The sequence below is a fragment of the Panulirus ornatus genome, chromosome 66 (genome assembly GCF_036320965.1).
Source record: "Panulirus ornatus isolate Po-2019 chromosome 66, ASM3632096v1, whole genome shotgun sequence".
Lineage (NCBI taxonomy): Eukaryota > Metazoa > Arthropoda > Malacostraca > Decapoda > Palinuridae > Panulirus > Panulirus ornatus.
The window spans coordinates 20,905,778-20,932,949 of NC_092289.1; the positions used below are offsets into that span (position 1 = coordinate 20,905,778).

Here is a 27,172-nt window from a genome sequence, read left to right on the forward strand (position 1 = left end):
CTTCTCGTTGGCTTGGATCAAGAGACGGGCTCGCTCTGCCGTTAACTCGCAAGCTGAGGGTTCGTCCTTTCCTTCCCTCGTATAAATAGGAGGTACTTGTTATGCCCTCAGCTCATAAGCACCTTAGGGTTTTGTCATACCCTCAGCTCATATGAAAGGTGTGTGTGTGTGTGTGTGTGTGTGTGTGTGTGTGTGTGTGTGTGTGTGTGTGTGTGTTTCATTACGCTCCCCGCACCCGGGGGAGTTGCACCATCGTTAACTCCCATTATGAGCGAAGGGGTTCGTCACGCGGGCCAAAGTTAACACTCCCGGGGTTTGCCGTGTCGTTAACTCACCTTAACGAAGGAGTCTGTTATGTGGTTCACGCAATCTGGGGAGAGGGGTGGGGTGGGGATGTGGGGTGTAGGAAGGGGGGTGTGTGATCATCGTCGCGTCATTAGCTCGCGCGGAGAGAGAGAGAGAGAGAGAGAGAGAGAGAGAGAGAGAGAGAGAGAGAGAGAGAGAGAGAGAGAGAGAGAGAGAGAGAGAGAGAGAGAGGGGAAGGAGTAGGGCGCCACCACCAAGGGGTCGAGCTAATGACGAGACGTCCATGGTCAATACGAGCAACTGTGCTCAGGTTCACCGTCCAATCACGTCTCCCTCTTCCTGCTCCCCCACGTATAACCTGGTGTCACCTGACTCTCCGTCTGTATGGTTACATCATGGGCAGAGAACGGACGGAGCTATATCATATATCTGTTGTCACAAGACCTTCTCGCTCAAAACGATTCCACCAATTCCCAGCTCCTGCGCGTAGTGCTGCCTTGGAACCGGAGAAACCCCGAAAAAGGGAGTCATTGAGTTTCATAATAATAATAATGATAATAATAATAATAATAATGATAATGATAATAATAATCAATAGCAAAACATGTTGGACATAAAAACATTTTCGACTCTGTCCTGGAAACTACATATATATATATATATATATATATATATATATATATATATATATATATATATATATATATATATATATATATATATATATATATATATCGAACATCACAATATCTGCTTCCTATGAGCTGATGGTGTTGTATATGGGTACTGCAACATCTCTTTTTAGCAGCAGATGTTCCTTATCAGATGAGGCCTCATTCGCCCCAACATGGGGCATTGTTTGCCTAACGAGGGGAGGAGGGGGGAGGAGTTGGCTCTTCCTCTACTTCTCTTATAGTAATAATGGCATCACAAGCTTTCCACCTTATTACCTCTCCTGTTATAAGGTGTCTTCACCCATACCCTTCAAGCTTCTACTGTGTTACGTAAATACTCACTAGAATTAATAATAAAAATGTGTGCATTTCTTCTCTTTTTTTTTTTTACCTTGCGTAAAGGGTTCATTATCATCATTTTCTTTTGTACTCTTATGATACACTATCCAATATGTGTGTATGTATGCATGCAGTACACGATAATGTGTATATCTGTGTCGACGTGTATGCACTGTGTATCTGTGTCGATGTGTATGCACTGTGTATCTGTGTCGACGTGTATGCACTGTGTATCTGTGTCGATGTGTATGCACTGTGTATCTGTGTCGATGTGTATCGCTTAACCATAACGCGACCATCTGCAACACTTGTGTGTCAACCATCGTCTTATCCCCCACACCGCTGGCTCAGTTCAATGGTAATATAATCAACACTGTATTGTAACGTCTGGTTCCTTGTGTCGAGTCCTTGCAACACACCCGTCTTCCGGGGGGCTGCAGAGAGCGGATGCAAGTAACATCACAGCTGCTGCCTAATGTGACAGACCTCTGGTATAACTAACGCAACCTCTTCTGCCTTGTGTTACAGAGCGTTGGTGTAACGCCACCTGGGACATGGTTCTGTGCTGGCCACCAACACCAGCAGGAGAGAGCGCCCAACTTCCCTGCCCACACGTCAAGGGGGTAGATCCTTCAAGTGAGTACCCCTTCTGCCATCTTCTCTGCTCTGTATACCCCATCCGCCAGGTGAGTTACCCCTTCCATCCCCCTACATCATATACATACCCCACCCGTGCATGAGACACGACAGATAGAGAGTGGATGTGAATAAGCGAGGCCGTTCTTCGTCTGTTCTTTGCGCTTCCTGGCTCACGCGGGAAACGACAAACAAGTACGGAAGAAAATGCCGATAAGAATAATAGATCGGTCCACTGTAATATGAAAAATTATATGATGCTACACATGGCTAGTTTCTAAGTTTATAAATTACACATATCATGACTCAGGGGATATCCCGGGGTAACGGGACTGTCTAAGGTCTTCTGTCCCTCATGTTATCAGTCATCACTTTGCACGGTCTTAGCTTCCGAGGATACAGATAATGATAAGTCTTAAGCAAGCTGTTTGCACCCCTCATGGGGCCAGAACAAGCATATGCTTGTCAAGTGTGGTCACCGCAACTAAAGAAGCACAAAGAGCTAATAGTGGAGGTCTCAGAATTAAGGGAGGCATTAAAATAGCCTTTAAATTAGCCCACTTTACGATGAGGAACACTGAGGGGCGACCTTTAACTTTCTTCAAACAAATCAAAACACGAGGAAAGTGAACAGTTCTTCGAGAGACGTTGAGGGATAGAGCACCCAGAGGACACGACATGAAATCAAGCAAGAAACTTGTTAAAAGAAAGATGGAAAGAAGGACTTTTAGTGTAGATGGGAGGTCAATGGCTAGAATACAATGACTGAGGTTAACAGAGTGACACGGTTAATGCAGAGAATACAATGACTGAGGTTAACAGAGTGACACGGTTAATGCAGAGAATACAATGACTGAGGTTAACAGAGTGACACGGTTAATGCAGAGAGTGTAAATAAATCTAAGAAGGACGATAGGAGATAATATTCATGAGATGGGGCCCCCCTCGAGAGTAAAACTTCCTCCTCGTACAATGCAAACAGATACTTACAAACAGGTAACCCACACACACACACACACACACACGTAGAAAGCGAGCCTCGCCACCATACACATTAGGAAGCACCAATAACAGACGACCAACCTGCCACCTATGCTCTAGCCATTGTTGCAACACCGACCCCGACTCTACCAATACCGACCTTTGTTTATTGACACTTTAATGAAACTCTCACCACTGAGGCGAACAACAGACTGTCACTGGCCACAGCGTTGGGTTACGTATGTAGTTAGACCTTGTACGGTCTAGGAATTACCTTAAAACATCTAAATCGTGTTCCGGATCCTTCGGCTGGCTGTTGGAGAATGCCATCGTCGGCCCTTATGACCGAAGCCGACCATAGGACCAAACCGGGAGGAACCAACCAACCAGCACACCAGATGCAGCTGTGCCGTGAGCTGGCAACAGGTTGCCGCAACAGTGGAAAAAAAAAAATTTTCCACTGTCCTCTTAAACCCACATTTATCATGAGGCAGAGCGACGGCGGCCAGGTTATATATAAGCACAAAAGTGAAAAAAAGGAAAGATTACGAAGAACATACACACGCAAGGGAAAACGTGCACGCACGCACACACACACACACACACACACGCTGTTGCTTATATAACACCAGGTCCCCCCCCTATTGATGGGGCCCCTAAGCCTTCGAGGCTGCGCTCAACACGGGAGGAGGGTATACGGTGGGTTATATATATATACATATATATATATATATATACGAATAAAGTGTATATGAACGCGCACCTTCATAGAACATACAAAGCTCCATCAGCCAGGATCGAACCTGGGACCCCTTGTGCAAGAGGCAGGCATGCTAACCGCTAGGCTAAGGGACTGTATAATAGGAAACAACTATTCGAAATACTAACTACTCGAATACCCTTCGTCTCACTATGGTGAGCAACGGGGTCTATCGGTTGTTTCCGAACAGAACACATAGCCAGCTGAGAGCGTTTTACCGAACCTGACTGTACTTAGTACTTAGTATTTCGAATAGTTGTTTCCTATTATACAGTCCCTTAGCCTAGCGGTTAGCATGCCTGCCTCTTGCACAAGGGGTCCCAGGTTCGATCCTGGCTGATGGAGCTTTGTATGTTCTATGAAGGTGCGCGTTCATATACACTTTATTCGTATTCATATAACTCCGCGTTGTACAGTCAGGTTCGGTAAAACGCTCTCAGCTGGCTATGTGTTCTGTTCGGAAACAACCGATAGACCCCGTTGCTCACCATAGTGAGACGAAGGGTATTCGAGTACTTAGTATTTCGAATAGTTGTTTCCTATTATACAGTCCCTTAGCCTAGCCGTTAGCATGCCTGCCTCTTGCACAAGGGGTCCCAGGTTCGATCCTGGCTGATGGAGCTTTGTATGTTATATATATATATATATATATATTTTTTTTTTTTTTTTTTTATACTTTGTCGCTGTCTCCCGCGTTTGCGAGGTAGCGCAAGGAAACAGACGAAAGAAATGGCCCAACCCCCCCCATACACATGTACATACACACGTCCACACACGCAAATATACATACCTACACAGCTTTCCATGGTTTACCCCAGACGCTTCACATGCCTTGATTCAATCCACTGACAGCACGTCAACCCCTGTATACCACATCGCTCCAATTCACTCTATTCCTTGCCCTCCTTTCACCCTCCTGCATGTTCAGGCCCCGATCACACAAAATCCTTTTCACTCCATCTTTCCACCTCCAATTTGGTCTCCCTCTTCTCCTCGTTCCCTCCACCTCCGACACATATATCCTCTTGGTCAATCTTTCCTCACTCATTCTCTCCATGTGCCCAAACCATTTCAAAACACCCTCTTCTGCTCTCTCAACCACGCTCTTTTTATTTCCACACATCTCTCTTACCCTTACGTTACTTACTCGATCAAACCACCTCACACCACACATTGTCCTCAAACATCTCATTTCCAGCACATCCATCCTCCTACGCACAACTCTATCCATAGCCCACGCCTCGCAACCATACAACATTGTTGGAACTACTATTCCTTCAAACATACCCATTTTTGCTTTCCGGGATAATGTTCTCGACTTCCACACATTTTTCAAGGCTCCCAAAATTTTCGCCCCCTCCCCCACCCTATGATCCACTTCCGCTTCCATGGTTCCATCCGCTGACAGATCCACTCCCAGATATCTAAAACACTTCACTTCCTCCAGCCTCTCACCATTCAAACTCACCTCCCAATTGACTTGACCCTCAACCCTACTGTACCTAATAACCTTGCTCTTATTGACATTTACTCTTAACTTTCTTCTTCCACACACTTTACCAAACTCCGTCACCAGCTTCTGCAGTTTCTCGCATGAATCCGCCACCAGCGCTGTATCATCAGCGAACAACAACTGACTCACTTCCCAAGCTCTCTCATCCCCAACAGACTTCATACTTGCCCCTCTTTCCAAAACTCTTGCATTTACCTCCCTAACAACCCCATCCATAAACAAATTAAACAACCATGGAGACATCACACACCCCTGCCGCAAACCTACATTCACTGAGAACCAATCACTTTCCTCTCTTCCTACACGTACACGTATATATATATATATATATAAACTGATGGCCATTCTTCTACATGGTCAATAACACGCTCGTATAAATAACCTCAAATATAACACGAGATCAAGTCATCGGGAAAACTGACGTATCCAGGCCTGCTGTAGGGCGTCTGGCAGACTTACACACACACACACACACAACACCTCACAAAAGACTACCTCCTCCTCCTCCTCCACCTCCTCCTCCTCCTCCTCCTCCCGTCGTTCGTGAGTTACGGCTGACCCGGCATGGCCCTAAATGGGCTTATGGTGGGGTAAAAAAATGGAGGAAAAAATGGAAATGAAGCTCCGGGAACACCGCAATAATAAACAATCATCCAACCATCGTAATATATTGCCCAGGAGGAGGGAGGAAGTAGGGGGGAAGATATATATATATATATATAAAAAAAAACGTCTGGTTCTGACATTTTTATGCGTTCGTAACTTTTTATTCCCATTGTTTATCAGAAAATTATATCGTGACGGTCACGTCTGGAGAGGAGGAGGGTGTGTGTGTGTGTGTGTGTGTGTGTGTGTGTGTGTGTGTGTGTGCGCGGGAAATCCATTTCTATGAGGGAGATGGGGCGTGAAGCGTCGGTGAGGAAACACTGTGAGTGAGAGACCCCGCCCTCGTGTCCGTCATAATGACCAGCCGAACAACAGACGGTGTGCAGAAGTGCCCTCCTCAGGGTCATCCCGGGCCGGGGAGAGGACCAGGTTGGGGAGGAGGGGGGTCAGTAGCTCCGATGGGGTCAAAGGGGAAAAAAAAAAAAGGTTTATTTTGTCTTGGTCAGCTAATGATCTCGCTATCCTAACCAAAACAACCACCTTGTTGCGGGAAAACATCATAAGAGGGGAGAGAGAGAGAGAGAGAGAGAGAGAGAGAGAGAGAGAGAGAGAGAGAGAGAGAGAGAGAGAGAGAGAGAGAGATGAAATCATTACAACGAAATGTTTTTTTTGTTTTTTTTGTTTTTTTAAGTCTTTGCTGCTACCGTGACAGCGCCAGCCAAGCGACGACGCATGCGCCCTCGCAGCACCGACCAGGCGACCTGTCACTATAACTGGTTATCATCTTCCCTTCACACGAAGGCTCTACAACATCCGGGGGGAGAGAGGAGGAGGAGGAGGAGAAGCGCCTACACCACACAATGCTCGGGTCCGTGTGTCTTACAACGCTGGAACGCTTTCAAAGACCAAAATGGAGTGGAGGAGCCTCGGCCTCTGCACAGCGACTTGCGCTTTACCCGCATTCTTTCGTCGGGTCACGGAAGCAAAGGCAGGCAGGAGGTTGGTTTGTCCCTCACCCACGGCAACAGTCGTGCTTACTGTATTACGAAGCGTAACATTTCGTTCTCTGTCTTTCCGGTGGTTAGCGGCGGTAGGTCATTACCTGTTAAACAATACTGCCACGTCGTTAGCTCTTGTTTGGGAAGAATCACATGGTTAATCCGTTTTTGGACAGCCTCTTCGCCCGTCTGCTTCATTATACATTGGAGTGTCTGATCGTCTATCGCCACTCCCGTTCTATCTATCAATCTGTCAATCTCGAACATTTGTCTCTTTCCTTCGCTCTCCTACAAAGAGACATGTAAACAAAAAAGAAAACTAATTTCAAATTACAAATTTCAAAAACCAAATTTCATATCCTGGATCTTTTTAACCATCTAGTCAGAGCCACCCTCACGTGACGACAGCTAACGTTTCCCCTCCCTCCCTCCACCCACGTCATGTTATTGCATTCCTCACTCACTGAACACTCGCGTTACGCCTAATCTCAAAAGAAAACCCTGCATGAGCAGTATGGATATTTCCCTCCCTCCTTTGGTGGGTAATATCCAAGCGTCAGTGTAGGTGTATCACCCCCAGTGTATCTCCCCTACGTAGGATGTAGTCACGCAAGGATCATCCAGTGTCCATCCAGAGGTCGGTGAGGAGAGCACAGGACTAATGGGAGGATGCACTCCACCCTCCCAACAACTCCAATACACACACACAAACATACCACCCTCCACACCCTCAGCTTCTCCTCCCACGACACATGCTACGCTACCCATCCCCAACATCATCTTATCTCCCCAACCCCAAACATCTCCACCAACGACACATTCCCCCCCCCCCCTCCCCCTTCCCTCTCTCCCTTCCTTCCACCCAAACTTGCACTAACGACATAACCCACCCACCCACCCACCCACCCCCCCGCCACCCGCATGGTATTAACCGACTATCTCATAAAAAATTATTCGCTCAGGCATAAGTTATTCCGTATCTCCAGAATCACCGAACCTTTAAAAATACCTCGTATCTACTGATCGTATATGTCTGGTCTGTATGGCAGTTCCTCAGGTCTCTGGAAAATTACACACACACACACACGCACACACACACACACACATATATATATATATATATATATATATATATATATATATATATATATATATATATATATATATATATATATATAGATATAGATATATAGACATATATATCCTTACCTTCCTGCTCCAGGAGTCCCCTCTGTCTTCTATGAGACTCCTGCAGCGCTAGGGATACCAGCCACGTCCAACGGGCGGGACCACAGGTCATCAAAAGTAGTGATGTGTGCGTGTGTGTGTGTGTGTGTGTGTGTGTGTGTGTGTGTGTGTGTGCGTGTGTGTGTGTGTGTGTGTGTGGGTAGAGAGTGGGTAAACTAAGCAGTGAGTGTTTGATCGTTCTCAATGTGGCAGCTGAATCGTGGGCATGAAGGTGTCTTGAGATATTTTGACTCGTTGTTTATAATAGTGCAGGGATGGGTGGTGTCTAGGAGCTATGAAGAGAAAGTGTGACTCGTATACGTCTGGGGAAATGAGGTTTGTGACGGGTGGTGTTTCAGACTGATGACTTCTCTTTCCGCTCGCGGTGTAACCCTATGTAAGCGGGGGCCCAAATGATGGGGAGAGAGAGAGAGAGAGAGAGAGAGAGAGAGAGAGAGAGAGAGAGAGAGAGAGAGAGAGAGAGAGAGAGAGAGAGAGAGAGAGAGAGAGATTTAAGATCGAATGGACATTAGACTTTACTTATGCACGGAATCGGAAATACAAGGGGGGTTGCGGCAGACTGGGGCCTGAGGGAACTTGTAAAGCGCTCAAGTTCAACAACCCCGAAAGTTTACCGTGGGTATAAAAGTTATTTCGTACTTTTCCGTAATGGCATTTTTGCGATCCAAATTACAGGCAACCTGAAAGCTGGCAAATCAGTTTGTTTACCTTGGAGAGTGAGGCTGGTGTGAGACGGATGTCCCCAGTACTCTGTTGTGAACAACTCGTGAGGGTTTTTTTTTTTTCCATCTATCTTGAAATGTGAGAATGGTGTAGAAACAGCGTGACGTATTCATATTTCAAGTATTGTACATCGAGGGGGGGGAAAAAAAAAAAAGAAGTACCTGACGAGACGTATCAACACATGATAAGGAAACGTAGGCGTTTGATCTTGTCATATTACTTCGTCCAGTAGGGACCGCTAGCTAAGCCTTCAGATGATTGAAGCGAATAATTTCTCTTTTCTTAATGTAAAGTCATTCTGAAGAAGTCGAGATCGTTTGCAGTATACTAAGGTCATTATCTTCAATGGAGTCGGGTTATGTTTTAATGGCACTGCATTACTTATAACGAGAGGGCGATAAATTTAATGAAGCGAGGTTATCTTAAATGGAATAATGCTTTCATTTCATGAATTATTTTTTCAATAGGGGCACTTTTTTGTGATGATATCGTACAATTTCAAGTGAGTCAAACTTATCAAAAAGGAAGGCGTTTTTCTGATGAAAAAAAAAATTATGAAATATTCGTCTAAGATGTTCCTGGACGCGTGTACTGAGGCGTCTCTTCGTCTTGCTAATAAATACAAGCAACAATTTGTGTTCTTATACGACCACTGGAGGAAGAGAACTGAAGTCCCCCAACTCCGCAGTAATATCATCATTAAACCTGAAAATTGATTTGGATTTCTTGCTTTACAAAACTATTCTAATGTTAGCCAGTGGAAAAAGTCAAAAAAGTTTCTAAAGCAAGAAACACACACACACACACACACACACACACACACACACACACACACACACACACACACACACACACACACAATAACCATGGCTGTAGGGAACTGCCTTTTGTTAAATGTATACACGGAAATCTCCATTACAGCCAGAAAGCCAATAACGACAAAATCCCAACAAACTAATTAAGAGAGCAGCCACGCGTGAAGAATGTGTAGTGTGGCGTGGACGTCATACAACACAACCACAACTTCAAAACCCTGGGGGACACACACACACACACACACACACACACACACACACACACACACCTGCTGTGCTTGGTCGGGAGAGATTACGGCAGAACCACCCACTGTACAACCCTCCGGTATGATGACCTCCCAGTGACCTGACTCGTTAAGGGTCACCAGGTCAGAGGTCACGCTATCCTCATATGCCAAGGTTCATCATACCCACCTAGTGCTCTAGGTGTTTAACCTTTCAGTGCCCATACTCAATATATTCCTGTAGCAGATATGTTTATCACATTCAGGTCAGAAATTGGAATATGGAGAGGTTAATCAAAGGGAAAAAGAAGAGGGAAATTATCCACGATTTATAAGTGAAAAGCCAGTCTCTGAAAGAGTGCCAGGCCATAGTTATTGGGAAACACACGAGAGGGTAGAGAGTACCAATGCTCTTCGAGGCGTAGGAAAAGAAACACACTCCGTCGGTCGCTACCTCCATGGGATTCGAACTCCCAAAACATCCCACATACGTCGTCCATTACCAAAGAACTGTTCCTCGCAGGAACCTCCCTGTTGAGCATCCAAACCTCAAAACATACCCAAAGATCTACGCAAACACCCGGCTCACACACGTCTCCCTTCCTCCGTCCTCCCCCGCCGCACTGTCAACCATCTGGACATCTTCCAGCACAGAGCGCGCGGACATCCTTTTCTTCAGTCGTTCCAAATCTCTCCGCTAACATCAGTTTCTCTTTGTCTCTCCCTGATGATGCCGTGCATGTGATCGATCGAGACTCAGACGATTCGACCAGACTCTCTATCTATCTTCTTGGACTGGTCTCTGGCTATCTTCTTGGACTGGTCTCTGGCCGTTGCTCGTGGAGGGGATATCACTGGGCCATCAACCCAAGAAGTGGTCTTTCAATAAAATATTATGAGGCTTTAAAGAACTGAAGCTATGGACGATCATGCTAACAGAACGGTGGTGGAGCCAAGACCTCTCGTTTTCCCAATCAAACCATCCGTTGTGGAGGCTAAGTTTTGAATACGATACGAGGAAACGAAGCCCGGATCATGCCGAGTCTACTGTATCTAGTTGGACGATAATATTACCTCACTGTTGTCGTCTGATTCATTGGTGAAGAACTATATTCAAATACGTCATCAGGGATTTCTGTCAGTGTCTGTCATAGCTGTTACCAAAGGCTTAATTCTTTTGGCAAACTCACAATTCTGTCAACTTTCTAACTCAGTCTAGTATCAAGAAAAGCCTTTCCGTCTTAGAGACTGAGGTTCTTAAAGCTGATTACATCGCGCGCGCGCGCGCGTGTGTGTGTGTGTGTGTGTGTGTGTGTGTGTGTGTGTGTGTGTGTGTGTCCCAGAGCAGTGCTCCTGAGCAATCTGACGACAATACACTTTTCATTCAGGACACCGCCGAGACGACCGTCTGTCTTGAGCGAAACGTGTGAAGAAAATATTACAGGCAAATATGGCGCCAAAGAACATCTATTTTCTTAATGTCTTCACTGTGTGCCGCGCTGCTTCTTTTGTGTGCTTCTTAATTACTCTGTCCATCAATATATATATATATGTATATATATATATATATATATATATATATATATATATATATATATATATATATATATATATATATATATATATATATATATATATATATATATATATATTGCTGAAAAATATAAGAAAACTTTTCTCTAAAGAACACAACAGCAATAATTTCTGGCTGAACATCTTTGCAGCACTGCCTCTCAAGGGGATTGTTGCTGGCGCGAAAAATTCCCGACTCCTGGCTCAATGTAGCGGCGTTAACACACAGCCCAGCCTTGCCCTGTCTTCGCGCTGCTTATTTCCTTTAATTTTTCCCTCACAGCAGCTTTTGCCAACGTCTCCATGAAAAAGGAAGGGGAAAAACTGCTTGCAACGAGGCGCAGCCGGAACCAGGTGTTGGGTCACCTCAAAAGGCTGCGTCTTTGAATGTGACTGTGTGTGCAGTGCCTCTGGGGAGGCTGGTAACCCTAACGCACCTGGGAGGAAGGGAAGGGAAGGGGGAGGAGAGGGAGGAGAAGCCTAAGGGATAAGGCAGCGATGTCCAAGAATTAGGAGGGTATGAGAGGAGTGAGTGAGACAGAGAGCAGAGATGGGAGACGACATTGAGGTTAAGACAAGATGGGGAGTGGAGAATGGTAGAGGATAGAGGAGGCAACGGAGGAAGGAGGGAGTGATTTCCAAAACGACAGGAAGAGATTGGGACGACGAGGAGGCAAGATGTGATAAATGTGTGGGAAGAAAAAAAGAAAGATGAAGAAAACGAGGTCAGGTACAGACCAAGAGAGACCGAGAGACCTGTCGTTCCTCCTACTTGACTACCGCACTGAGCACGACGGTACGACCCTTGAGCACGACGGTACGACCCTTGAGCAAGATGGTATGACCCTTCAGCACGACAGCACGACCCTTCAGCACGAAGGTACGACCCCTGAGCAAGACGGTATGACCCTTGAGCACAACATGACCCTTAAGCACGACGGAGAGCGACCCTTGAGCAAGACGGAGCGACCCTTGCGTACGATGGCGTGACCTTCGATGAGCGTTCTTAAAGAGTCAGGCCAAAGGCCAGGCCATCACACCTGAGGCAAAACGTGGTAATGAAGTTTCGCGCCGTCGTACACACGGAGCTAAAACCATCCCGGAGAATACGTCAAGGTCGTGCCACCAATGGCCTTTGGCGGCGACCAGAGACAAAAGACGACGAGACAAAAGACACACGTAATGCAGCCGGGAGAATGTCGCAGAAGGCACAATGCCCAGCAAGACGGACAGGGGTGAGGTAAAGTGTGTGACAGTAATAAGGAGTTTGTGGACAATAGAAAATGAAATCATTCATGCTGTATTCTGCAGACGTTCGTAGTAATTAATAATCTAATAGAATCTGGATTTGTGGTGTATCAAAACAGCAAGAATTACATGCTTCTAGGTGAGACTGAACACCAAAAACGTTAAGTTTACGAAATTTTGATGTGTCAGTCACCTGTGAAATTGCCGCCTATAGACCAGCAAGCCTGTGGCACTTGGAATCAAATATATCCACGGTGTGGCATCACTGAACTATGCTAGACACTGTGGCTTTAGGGAAAACATCAGTACAACAACACAACACAAGGGAGTGAAATGCTTTGCTTGGGTGCGAACAAAGCAAGCCAACTGCTGTGCCAATTTCGTATTTTTTTTTTCTTTTTGTACACAGTAAAGACGATGTGCTGTTCAACGTTGTGAACACACATACACACACACACACACACACACACACACACACACACACACACACACACACACACACAAACACTGCCTGAACTGTTATGACAATGACTTTTTAATTCGAGTACGACAGAGGGTCTTGCGAAACTGCAGTACTCATTATTTACGAGAAACAGCACATTCCAGGCACACTGGTTTCCTCATCGGGTTCCCCAGCGGTATAAAGAGAGAAGAAAGAGAGAGAGAGAAAAAAAGAGGGGGTCAGGGGAAGAAGTGAGCAGAAAGAACAGACGAAAACGAGAGAGAGAGAGAGAGGATAAAAGATTACTGACTATGGGAAGGCACTGTACCCAAGGCAAGCCAGTGATGAGACTACAAAATGGTTTTGAGGCTACAAAAAGTAAAGACGGGAAAAGAATAAAAAAAAAAAGAATCTGGAGAGCGACGATATAAGGCAAAAAAGTGTTAAGGAATGGAGATAGGGGCAGGAGAAATGGGCAGGATGAGAAAATGAGGTGAAAAAATTCTGATGTGTTGGCACGCACGGAGGTTAGGGGAGACCTCAGACCCTTTCAATATTTTCTGCAATATATCCCGCGGCAGAAATGGCTGCAAACGCGCAGAGTCTGTTGGATCACAGAGCCACGGCGCTTGAAGGGGGGTTGGTGTGCTGTAAGTCCACAGAGCTGGCGAGGACACTGGGGCTCGCAAGGGACTAGAGGGTATGTTGTGTCGTAAGCACACAGCACTGGAAGGGGAGCTGTGTTGTTAGCTTAGTGCACTCGTGGGGTTGCTGTGTTGTAGGCCCACAGGACTGGAGAGCCATGAGGGTTTGCTGTTATGAGGACTTTACAGTGCCATGAGCTCAGAGCACCAGAGAAGGCTGCTGTGTGAAGTCTCACAGCACCACACGAGGCCGTTTTCCAGGAAGCCTTCGCGATGAACTATGAAACACCGAGATGAAAATGCCTTTCCAACTTGCTTGTTTATCATCGAGAACTAATTCATTAGGATGATAGATTAGCTTGCTCATGATGAACTATCTTGTTCATCGTGGTATACCAGCTTGTTCATCATGGTATACCAGCTTGTTCATCGTGGTATACCAGCTTGTTCATCATGGTATACCAGCTTGTTCATCGTGGTATACCAGCTTGTTCATCGTGGTATACCAACTTGTTCATCGTGGTATACCAGCTTGTTCATCGTGGTATACCAACTTGTTCATCGTGTTAAACTATTTCTCCCTTAAGTCTACAGCCCTTGGAGCCACTTAGCTATACCTCGACTAACACATTTTAACAGGAAGTAACTTCAAAAGCGTGTATTCATATTTCAGGCTACTTAACTACTTATTCATAAGTGAGGGGAAAAAAATAAGTTTGATCGTATGACATAACCACTGTATCACTTTCTACTTAAAAGCATATATGTAAATGAACGCGTAACATTTTGTGAATATTGTCGCTAATGGGGGGGGGGGGGGAAGACTTTCAAATTAGGATAATCAAGATAAAAAATGAAATGTCACAAAATTCTATGACGTTACAGACACTTAAAAAAGAAGAAAAATAATCTTTATACAAGTTACAACGATGGCTTATGTAGCGTCTGTTCAGTTAAAAAAAAAAAATTCTTCTATAATGGAATTCGTTAACTAATTGTATAACGTGTACTCTCTCTCTCTCTCTCTCTCTCTCTCTCTCTCTCTCTCTCTCTCTCTCTCTCTCTCTCTCTCTCTCTCTCTCTCACACACACACACACACACACACACACACACACACACACTAACGCTAGAAATCTCACGAAATTCGAAAATACTGGTACAGTACACCACCGAGGAGCCAAATTACCGTTCATGAGGCCACCATCCCATGCTGAGGTGGCTGATGGCCAGGAAAGTGAGGGAGGCAACTGACAGGACACCGGTTACCCCATGACTCACGCCCTCGCCGGGACGCTGTTCAGTACTACGGTCTCCTGGGCGACTGTGACCGTCCTGAGACTTAACACACACACACACACACACACACACACACACACAACAGAGAGAGAGAGAGAGAGAGAGAGAGAGAGAGAGAGAGAGAGAGAGAGAGAGAGAGAGAGAGAGAGAGAGAGAGAGAGAGAGAGAGAGTATCAATATAACGCAAACAAAAGTCGGTGTGCAGTCACGCTCACTGTAGACCATCATGATGAAATACAGGCGCTGCTGAACCCGCCACTTTACTCTCGAGTGTCTGCCTCCAAGAATAGCAGGATTTTGGACGGGGTTCGGCAACATTCCCACCTGAGCGAAGGAGCGTCAGGAACAGACGACTGAATCAAGCCAAAAAAAAAAAAAAATATATATATATATATATATATATATATATATATATATATATATATATATATATATATATATATATATATATATATATGTATATATCCTCGCTCGAATCCCTTCTTGTGCTCGTCTTAGACCCAACACATCCGCAGTCGTCGACCATCGCGACAGCCACGAGACCCTAAACCATGCAGAGCGACTCGGGACACACATCTAGCGTCGCCTTAAGTCACAGGTCAACCTCCCTCTAGAACACACTTTTCTCTCTCTCTTTATTCTTATTCCCCACTCCCGCCTTTTGCTAAGGAACGTCTGAGACGAACAACTGCCCCATTTTCATACATCCAGTCTCCAACTGTCCTGTACTAATGTACTGAAACTATGGCCTACCCTCTCACTTTTCCATTTGAAAAAAAACACTTATATATATATATATATATATATATATATATATATATATATATATATATATATATATATATATATATATATATATATATATATATGCTACAGTGGTTCATACATCGTTCATATTATAGATAAAGTTCTGAACGAACTCAAACATTTCAGCACGACCATTTATTTATCAGTGAAACGTATGTTCGAGTCTGTATTGAATTATGTACGGCTTTCAGTCATGAAATATGCCTTTGTCTACAGCAAAAACATTTGCACTCGCTGCAATACTGCAGGCAGCTTTGCATCGGACGAAAATTACATATCACATGACATGGGCAACAAGCCACAAAGTCTCTGTCTAGAGTGTGTGGCACAGAACCGCTGCAACTGGAGGGTCGTACTGGTTCGGTCTGGATCTCTGGGGCGTCGTCGAACGTCCGTGTAGATGAAGGGCAGTGTGGGAGCGTCACGAGGAGAGGGAGTACGCGCAACACCCCCTCACCTGCAGACGCGAGTAGATAGTATCGTGTGGCCACTCTATCGTGTAGTTAGGTGTGTGTTTGTGGCACACTGCGGTATGCCTGAGTATGTGGCAGTATACTAAAGTAAGTGGGAACGTTGTGTGCCAAAGTGTGCTAGGAAATACTATGGTATACCTGAGTATACGCGGTAATGCTACCGGGTGTGTATGGCGATACAACGGAACACTAGAGTAATGTGCGGTAACACAGAGCACGTGTAGCGACACTGCAGTATATTCAAAGTATGTGTGGTAACGCCGATGTATACTAAAAGCACGTGTGGTAACCCTTTAGTATACTCTAGTATACTGATGAATACCAAACTCGCTGCTCCACACGTCATATGTGGCTCTACATCTCATTACCATAACTATTTTTCCCCTCGTAATGGTATATGTGCAAGTACGTGGGAAGTGGAGGGGGTGTCCCTCCCCCAGCCACCAGCGAAGGGGATACACATTGTAAACACACAAACACTGGCAATGTTGACAGAGACACGTAATGTAGGTAAACATAGGCCAGCAGATGACCGTTTGCATGAGCTGACAAGCATACACAGAGCATCAACGGACGTGCACAAGTCATGATAACAAGTAGACTCTTGAGACAGACTTATAAACACACAGAGTCAACCACAGTTCTGCCCTGGTCATGAGGCTCGTCAGACCACAACGAACGGAGCAGCAAACATCTAACACGGCCTCAGCAGCTACTACCTAACCCCAGCCCAGCCCTCCGAGTCTCTCTCTCTCTCTCTCTCTCTCTCTCTCTCTCTCTCTCTCTCTCTCTCTCTCTCTCTCTCTCTCTCTCTCTCTCTACCACTGTTTAAAGCGTTTCTGTTGATCCCATTTCCTCCGTCCTTTGAATCAGGGCTCACTGTGTGTCTGACAGACAAGAGGCGAAATCATACACATTGACCATCAGTGTTTCCTATTGAACCCTGTCTGCGCAGCGCTAACAACAGTTGTTTACACAGCTGTTGTTTGTGGTGGTCAATGTATTACTAGAGTACCGCGTGTTGATATCATATCCTGCCTATCTCTATTTTCTAATCTCGCATTAAAGTAACATTAAAGCAACAATCTGCAAAACTACATTCTATCTCGAATGTTTATAGTCTATATTCCCGGTCGGTTAACACAACAATATGAACGTATTTATCACGTTCGTGACGATCAAAATGAATGTGTATTTCCATGCGTTGCCTGGGGAAAAAAATAGGTCGACTCTAACTCGAGTTTTATTAAACAATGTGAATTGTTACGCGCCAGGCGGGTTACCTATAATGCCTCGTTAGGTATCATTTTTATACGTCCCGTCACCACACGCTGTGTGTGTGTGTGTGTGTGTGTGTGTGTGTGTGTGTGTGTGTGTGTGTGTGTGTGTGTGTGTCCCGCGTGACCATATGTCCCTCTCGTGGCCACATTATTGTTATCAGGATAACACGACATGAATAGCTTCATACTCACACCACAGGTAACAACCCCCTCGTCTCGTGGAAAGGGACAATCTGTTTTGACTTTGTGGGTCACGTTGTAGCAATAAATCTGCATATTCATTTAGAACTTTTCTTTTTTCCCCTCCCCTCCCAGGCGCCACGACTCAACACTGATGAATGATGACAGGTTTCAAATCCATAACGTATATGCATCACGATAAATGGAGGGGGGGAATCATGGCGCAGAAATTGTAACACATTGAAGACCTCACTACACTTTAGATTTCCCCTTTTATGTCTAACTCGTCAGGGAATGCAAAGCAACGCAAGTGCCACTTCCGGCTGCTGTTACGTAAACTCTAACCTTCATTTCCATCTTTAACAACCTCAATGTTCCCTAATATGTGTCTGTTTACACCTTGAATTATTCATTCAACAAACAACTCGCTACAGCTTCCCTGTGCAACATCTTACTCTCACATCATCTCCAGTTACGTCGCCGCTCGTTGACCATGTACATAAGTTCTGTATTCTTAAACCCTCCCTGAGCCAACCTCCCCTCAGCATTAACCTCACTGGGGTTGCTCTTCACGCTGGCTGGCGGGCTGGCTCCGCCTCTGTCAACGTTAACTCGCAACTTTACATATATATATATATATGTGCCTCCCTGCCTGCCTGACCCCCCCCCCCCCCAAAGCCCCATCTATGAAGTTCCTGCAGCGTTACGGAAGCCAGCCATCGGGCAAGCCCCGGGCAAGGAGTGGCAGGCAAGGGTTAGGTAGGCTTTCTGTTTCCACTCAGTGGATGTAGGAGGTTAATCATGGAGTGATGTGGGTGGGAGGGGGTCGAGTGCTCCTGAATATACTTGAGTGCCGAACGCGTTCAGGTGGGATGGTAATGGAAGGGTGGGAACCTATTTTTGGTTGAGTAAATGATGAGTATTTGTGGTTACTATAGCAGTCAGCGACTGTGGTGAGTGCTCTGTTTTGTGTGTGGGGTGTGTGGCGCTGTTGTTATGTGCGATGAATATTTCCCATATGTCCTTCGTGTGTCGTGGAAGGCTACGGAGCAGGATACGAAGGAAGGTGAGGGGGGCTGGAAATCCCCCCCCCCCCCTCTTGTATTATTACACTTTCCAATCGTAGGAAGCGAAGAGGGGTACCAAGCGAGGATTTCTTTCCTGTAAGGTTCTCTCCTCTGTTCCTAACGCTACCCTACAAAGGTGGGAAAGGTAAATATAATTTTCGATATTTAAAAAAAAAAAAAAAGAATCTTTCAAACTACAGAGTCCATCTTGCCCACAGGCAGCAGTATACTAACGTGAGTACGTGTGTGTGTGTGTTGCAGAATATGTGTCCAAACGGTGTGACGCGTCGGGGCGGTGGGCGGGCAAGACCCTGGGAGACTACACGTTACCTCAGGGCTGGACCAACTACACCGTCTGCTTCACTAGTGCCGTCCAGGAGATCATGCGTGTGCTCTACAAGCAGTCGGAGGAGGATGCACAGGTAAGAACCCCGCTACAGCACCCAGGGGTCTGAACCCTAGAGTAAGAAGGCACGAACACTCGAGCACGACGGGTCAGAGGCCAGGGCTATCATACCCCAAGGGTCGTACTCGATCGTGTTCCAGGAGTCGTCCCGTCGTGCTCAAGGATCGTACAGTCGTGCGTTCATCTTTACATCTGTTTAGCGACACAGGTGCTCCGGGGAGCTAATGGCTTGTAGCTCTACGTAAGGGCCCTGCAAGCAGATCCCACAGGAGTGCTCAGGTAGGTTCACTGAATTCACACAAGTGTATACAAACATATGCCACAAATACATGCAAGTTTCTACACATGTTGGGCTCGGGAGATATATGCTAGGGACTTTTAAGTTCAACAGTACATCTATACAGTCTCTCAGATTGCCCTAAATAACAGTCGTTCAACTACCATAACGACCTTGGTTGTCTGTCCTAATCCCTAACTCACCGATAACTCCTTAACTGGTTGTCGCGACTACTGCACGCAAGCGCAGTGGTCACCTTACAACAGCTCTCTTGATGTGGCAGTTTAATTTAACTGCCCAGCGACAGAAAGATGGATGAGCCTCGTAGTTCATCCACAACACCTCAAATGGTTGTGTATCGTAATTACATCCAAGACCTTAACGGACTTGTACTCACACCAAAGCAACATATTTTCCAAGCCCATTTCTCTCTCTCTCTCTCTCTCTCTCTCTCTCTCTCTCTCTCTCTCTCTCTCTCTCTCTCTCTCTCTCTCTCTCTCTCTCTCTCTCTCTCTCTCTCGCCCAAACGCCCCCAGCACCCGGACCCTCACCCTGACGCACTCTGATCAATTAACTCAGCCTTCAGAGGCCGTTTAATACAAGCCTGAACGGCTAATACCTACACCCTCCCCTACACATACACACTTAATTACACAGCAGGGGCTTCCCCTTGCTCAATGCTTCCCATGTTGTATCTCACATCCATCGCCACTGCACAGTAGCCTAGCTTGTCTTTAATATCCCAGTGACTACATATCTATCTACATATTCCAAGAATTTTTGTTTCCTAATGGACAGCAACAACAAGTGTCCGGTCGTTTATGCTGGATCTTAACACCCACACCAAACGCACATCACTGGAGAAAAAAACAAGAAGTAGTTCGACTACAGGTTTCTGAAGTCTTCGTTCACCTCCATCGACAGGGTGTACTGCTGATGGGTAATTGATTGGTCAATCATCACAGACAGTGCAGGACCCTGGCTTCTTCTCCCGCGGCCACCCTGGCCATCTCTTTACCTCCTCTAAGACACAATAAACAGACCTGGACCATCCCATTCCCAGGGTCAGGGTGTACACTCCTCTGAGGCGAGCAGTTCTTTGACAGAGACACGGTACTTTTCGTCATCTGACGATGATACAGTCTTCCAAGACGTGACTGTCCTCTCCTGCTGTAACCCCTCAAGCAAGTCAAACCCTGTAATACCTGTAAGTGTGTGTGTGTGTGTGTGTGTGTGTGTGTGTGTGAGTGTGTGTGTGTGTGTGTGTGTGTGTGTGTGTGTGTGTGTGTGTGTGTGGATGTAGTAACCTTCCACAAGGCTGTATCACCATCAGATGACGAAAGTGAGTAAAGTGTGGTCGAAATCTTACTCTAGAGGAGTCCATCCTTTCCTTGCTACTGATTGTGGCGCAGGTTTAAAGCTGCAGAAGCCCCTTGGAGAAGGGTTCCTGGGGATATATAATAATTGGGTCTCTCCGGACGGACTCCACCTGCATGAGGATACACCTCAAGAGGAGTGTAACCTTCAGAGAGGTTGCATCGTCGCCACAAATCTCGTCGGGAATCTTCACACTCCAAAGGGATTGTATCGCACTCAAGAGTCCCAACAGCTCCGTAAAAAAGAGGATCAGGGATTACGTAATAAAACTCAACGATCATACATTTATGTGCCAAAAGTATACAGACTACACATACACACAAATACTTTCCGTTCATACCGCCAGCCTCGTCCATCATGTATGGAGGGGAAGGGAAGACTCGCTTGATTAAAATTACGATATTCTTAAAGGTATTTCCTCTCCCGACCGAAACCTGATGTAGTCGTCCCAGCCAACACCCCAGAACCAGTTCCACCGTCGCACGTCATTCAGTCCCTCTCCACTGTACTTCTACAAGATCCACACAATCTAAAAGGGAATTCCCTTCCACGTGGGGACCTAGAAGATCTCTTTCCTTTACTGCGACAATGAGAATCTAGGTCGTATTTCCTATTCCATAAACCTTATTTGACAGAAGGTTATTAATCGTATTCCTTTGTGAGCTATACGCAATTTCCGAGCTCCGTGATGATCAGCGGAGAGCACTGTGTTCTCCCGGACAAATGCTGTGCTGTCTCTCTGGTAGATCATTTCCGGACAAAGCCAAAACTCCTGCAAATGATGAAAATATTGTTTTCCTCATCACACCTCATTGAGGAACCGCCCAGCTGGAGGCTTCTAATACGTACATCCCAACGGCAAACAAGGAATAATATGACACTTCTTGGAGAGCAAGTCTTTTGTTTACCTATTTTTTTATGAGCACTTCCACCTACGGCGTCCAGCTAGCTCTTCGTCTTCTTCACTTCCTCCCAATCTATTCTTCCCCTCCCTCTCTTCCTTCCTTACCAGGTCTTCTACATCCTCCCGCCGCTGTATTCCATACCCCTTCCATGTCTCCCTTTGCGCTTTTTACATGCGTTATAAATGGTGCAATCATCAAATACCAGCTGTTGTTGTGTGGTGTACATAACTGTAATGGCTGCGCTAAGGGTTCTCCCACAAGGGTGGCCCTACCTACCTAGGCTCATACTACAATCCCCGTGAAGGCTGACCTGAGCAGGCGCGCCACGAAAAGTAGAAACATACTTCCCATTGTTGGATTTTCTCTTTGTGTAATTTCCGTGAAAGCCGACCAAAAGAATGGTGCTACGCTGATGAGGGCGTGAGTAGCGATGGTGCTCTGCCAAACGACTCTATTGTAAATGTAATCAAGTAAATTGTGCTCCGTTGATGCCAAAAGCAGCGGTAGGATTCCTTCCCCGGAATCACCAAGATAGAGGGACGACCTGGCCGGATTCTTAATGAAACAAGAATTTCATCACTTTCTTTCCTTTTACGAGACCATATCTCCTCCTTGATATCGTAAAGTGGACGCAGGAAAATATATCAATCAAACCGAAGAATGGGAAAAGCAGTTCCCTGATACGGCCGTGTCATCAACTTACTAAACGACACGTCCGAAGACAACAGAATTGTCAACGCCTGAAAGAAAAAGCGTCCATAGCCTTCCCTCGAGCCCCGCCCAGTACGAAGGATTTCACAACGTCACCGAAATCTACAGAATCAAGTGTATCTTCCCTCTCTTCTGTTTCATCTCCCTTATCTTTCATCTTATTGTTCCCTTTCATTACATGTGTCTCTGTATCTTTCCTCTGCCCCTATTTCCCATCCCTTAGGCATAATCCTACATTTTCATGTTCGGTTATGGGTGATATATATATATATATATATATATATATATATATATATATATATATATATATATATATATATATATATATATATATATATATATATATATATATATAAAATGGTATATGTATACCCAAACGTATATCAACGCAAAATCACACCACACACAAATTCCCATACAACACGCGAACAAACACAGAAATGAATAACAAAAGACCAAAAAGAAAATATCCCACAAACAAACACAAACACATCCACACATGTCTACAGCAAGTTCGATACACAGCTGCAAATACTACATATACCAAAATCAAATACGAAATTAAAACTATTCCGACAGAAGGATGTGAGGAAGGGGAAAACAAAACTGCTATAAAGTTGTACAAATAATTTTTTTTCCACATACTCTGAAGGGAACAAACGCACCACGATGGGGAGGGAGGGAGCCAGCCTGCGCTGCAGCACAGTCAGGTTAAAAATGGATCTGAATGATTGACTGATACCATTAGTTGCAGAGGTTTTACACTACCGAACAATATACCATTTGAGGTATACAAAGCAATACGATAACTCTCTGGCATACTGCCCAGCGCTATTTGAACTCAACCATGATTCAAAAACCATTATTGAACCATCTCCTCATACGTCATGACTCTTATTCAGTGAATCACCATCCAAATAGAGATGGCTTCCTCGGGAGAACTTTTCGAAAGTCTCGAAAATGAAGTCTCGAAAATCCTTGATCTTTACTGTGATACACAATGCCACTGGGAGGTTGTTATGCAGCTGCTGGTATCACTTTATCATCTCAGGACGTGGCTCATTGCCAGCCCTGTGATTTCAGCGGCGGTTACCGAAACATTGAACCTCTGTCGTTCGAAGATGATCAGGCATCAAACCAACACATGTTAATGTCGGCCGATGAAGACGGAATATTTCGGGATTAATCACTTCAAAGTTAAAGGCAACAACTAACTATTCATACCAATAATCTGAAGCGCATTAAAGCCCAGCCACTCGCCTCGAGGTCAGGTCTCTGTGTGAGGCTGGTGGGGGTGCTTGTTAACGATTCCCTGTGACCTCCCTGCTGGGGGAACACATCGCCAGACGGCGTGGAAGGTGTCTGGAGGAGGGGACACACGACGTCCCCGGCCTGGACATAGCGCCACAAGCCTAATTGGAACGTACACTCAAGGACGAGATCAAAGGCCAGGCCATCGTAACCAAAGATCAACACGTCGTGCTCGAGGGTCGTTCCGTCGTGTTTGAGGGACGTTACGTCGTGCTGAAGTGTCGTTCCGTCGTGCTCCAGGGGATATGCATATGACGTTACAACCTGCCCAGCGAGCGTGGTGCAGGCCTGAAAGGGGGACACACACACACACGCAGAAATAGACAATGAATGGCATGGGAATCTTCATCGCTGTTGTACCTATTTTCGCCCACTATATATGTGGCTAAATCTTAATCAATATGTCAGTTTAAAGCTTCTTACAGAGCATATATAACGTAAAGTATTGAAACTATTTGAGGCTTATATATATATATATATATATATATATATATATATATATATATATATATATATATATATATATATATATATATATATATATATATATATATATATATATATATATATATATATATATGTGTATATGTATATATGTATATATATATATATATATATATATATATATATATATATATATATATATATATATATATATATATATATATATATAAACCTTCGTGACTACTGAATATTATCAACATGTTCCTGTGTACAAGATACACAGTTTCATCACCTCGTTTCCTTCCCTAAAAATGCTGATTTTGTTTACAGTTTATTGTGTCACAAGAAACGAAAGATACATGCGTAAATACACGCGTTCAAATTCGACAAACAAAAGCCACTCATGTCCCCCCCCCCAACTATTGGTCAGTGAATCAGCGGTGTTCGTATAAGCAGAAATCACAAGACTAATTTCACCATAACTTGCGGTCAAATAGAAACCAACGATTCGTTTGTATTTCTTAAGGATTACGATGGCCGCCGACTGACCCCTCTCTCACCCCTATCATTCCCAGTACAGGGTTAGCAAGCGTACCGTTGTCGTGTTCAGGGACTTTGCGTCTGTGCTGCGACCTCTCTTAATGACCATTCTACAATACATTTATTACATCCGGGAACATTATATACATACACACACACACACACACACACACACACAAACTAGGAATGAGACTCGAAAGCCACCGTCACACATTCAAAAGCCTAAAATGAAAAAAAAAATCGTGCAAGATAAATCTTCAGTCATGTAAATCAGGCCTAACAAACCATTACCCAACCACCAACAGAAGTTTGATCATCACCCACGAACTGGTCGCACTAAACACCCGAGCCTGACCGATGAACCGACCGACCGACCAGACCGGCCGTCAAACACCCAAGTTTCTTATGACCGATTAAGTGGCAGGAATCTCGAGGAAAACAAAATCCCAGCACTCCCGAGTCCCACAAACTTGAGAGGACGGAGCGAGGTTAACCTGGTTACACCTACGGGAAAAATGATGGTAATGGGATAATTGGAGGTGAAATTCCTCTCGTACTCTCGGGGTCGTGGGGGTGTTTCCAGGTAAACTCCACGATGTTAAAGACAAGTGAAAAACCTTCTTGCAAAACAGTTATCATCCCAAACCTAATCATCCCATCATCCCAAACCTAATCATCCCACTCACCAGACGAATATCATGTCTACGAATGAACGATTTTGAAAGATACTTCATACAATTTCTTTCGTCATTCGACGAGTTTAATCGCCAAATATCTCGTTCACTTCCTCATACAGTCGTATATGGTAAGGCTATTTTGAATGACCTCACCCTAGGAGGAACGACAGACAATGCAATATGAGTTACATTATTTTTTTTCCAGTTTTAACAGATCCATTTGCTTTAGAAACAAGACGTGGAGAAAATACTCCCTCCCTAACACCTCCACAACTATAACATTTGTAGAGATGTTTGGATAATCTCCAACTATGATTGACCCTAGAAAAATAACCTTATCTCATCTGAAAGTCTGAAATTCATGGATGAGTTTAGAATATCAACATAATGGAGAATGTCCAAAACCTCGTCGGATATCTACATAAAAAAGATACATAGCAACTTGAAGAACACCAATATATTACGTCTTCTAGGTCACTCCCGGAGTCCGAAACGCTGGGCCACAATCGAATCACCTTGACAATAATTTTGTTTCACCCTCTGCCGCCACCAGCAGCACCAGCTGCAGCAGACGAGAGTGCCTTGCCACTCCCGTCACCACCAGTGGCTTGAGCAAAAGGGCCCCATCTATGGCCTGGTCGTGAGGGGTAAACAGCCGCTTTACATAATCATATGCTAACAAGCCTCTGGGGACTCGCCAACAATAACAGGGAAGCCCCGCGCCTCTCTCCGCCACTGTCCCACATTCGATGCATTCAGTGCTTTGGTCATACAAACCTCCAATATACCCACCCACTTAAAGGGGCATACCGCAGCTTCACGACTGCGTCGCAATCGGCAGCAGGGAAAGCAGAGACTCCTCTGGAATACGTTCTTCGACGACTGTCTAATTTTTCGCCCAGTGAGGCTGGCACTACCTTTCCGAAGGTGACCTTCCACTCGCGAGGTTGTAACCACATGTATGGTCCAGCAATGACCCTACATTTCATATACATGCCGTGGCATTTACATACGACAAATCTGCATTGTATATACATTTTCATGAAATATCTGAATGATTAATCGTAAATCTTTTTGTTGCGCTAGTGACGAAGGCCTCCTGCAGATCTGAAATAGGGGGATACTGCGACGTGCCAACCCGGATCACAGTACTACAGCTCTACCTAAAATTAGCTTTGCTGTTGTTCTTCCTCAACGAGCAAACAGCGGTGGATACTTCCCCTTGCGGAGGCGCCTCGTGTCGCAACGCCATTCTCTCAGTCAAGACAAGCTTATGTAGATGGTACTACCAACAATCCCTCAAGATGGTGCAAGTGTAGAGTGAAGCGATGGAATCATCAGCGTAGTGGAGAGTGCAAGTGCGTAAGATAGCGCGCGTAGTGCTTACATAAAGAAAATGGATACAGGTGGTTTAATTTACAACCTTCTGAACAATATTATCAAAACATAAACGGAAAAGACAGTGAAGTTTGATCTTTAATGAAATGTATCTTAAAAAGTTTATATATATATATATATATATATATATATATATATATATATATATATATATATATATATATATATATATATATATATATATATATATATATATATTGTAATTTTTATGAAATATGACAATTCAAATACAGTCTACAATATTTTTCGCCCTGCATTTTACCAGTACATCAAGCGATAAAACATTTACATAC

The 27,172-nt window shown here is 44.8% G+C and overlaps 1 protein-coding gene across 1 annotated transcript in view; it reads left to right on the plus strand.

Annotated features, from left to right (window-relative positions):
• The window catches only part of LOC139746696 (PDF receptor-like), a 199,899-nt gene that overhangs the window by 87,473 nt on the left and 85,254 nt on the right, over positions 1–27,172 (plus strand). The window contains exons 3-4 of the mRNA XM_071658144.1: positions 1,848–1,955; positions 19,095–19,255. Coding sequence (XP_071514245.1) covers positions 1,848–1,955; positions 19,095–19,255 — 269 coding nt within the window. The remainder of the gene's footprint in view (positions 1–1,847; positions 1,956–19,094; positions 19,256–27,172) is intronic.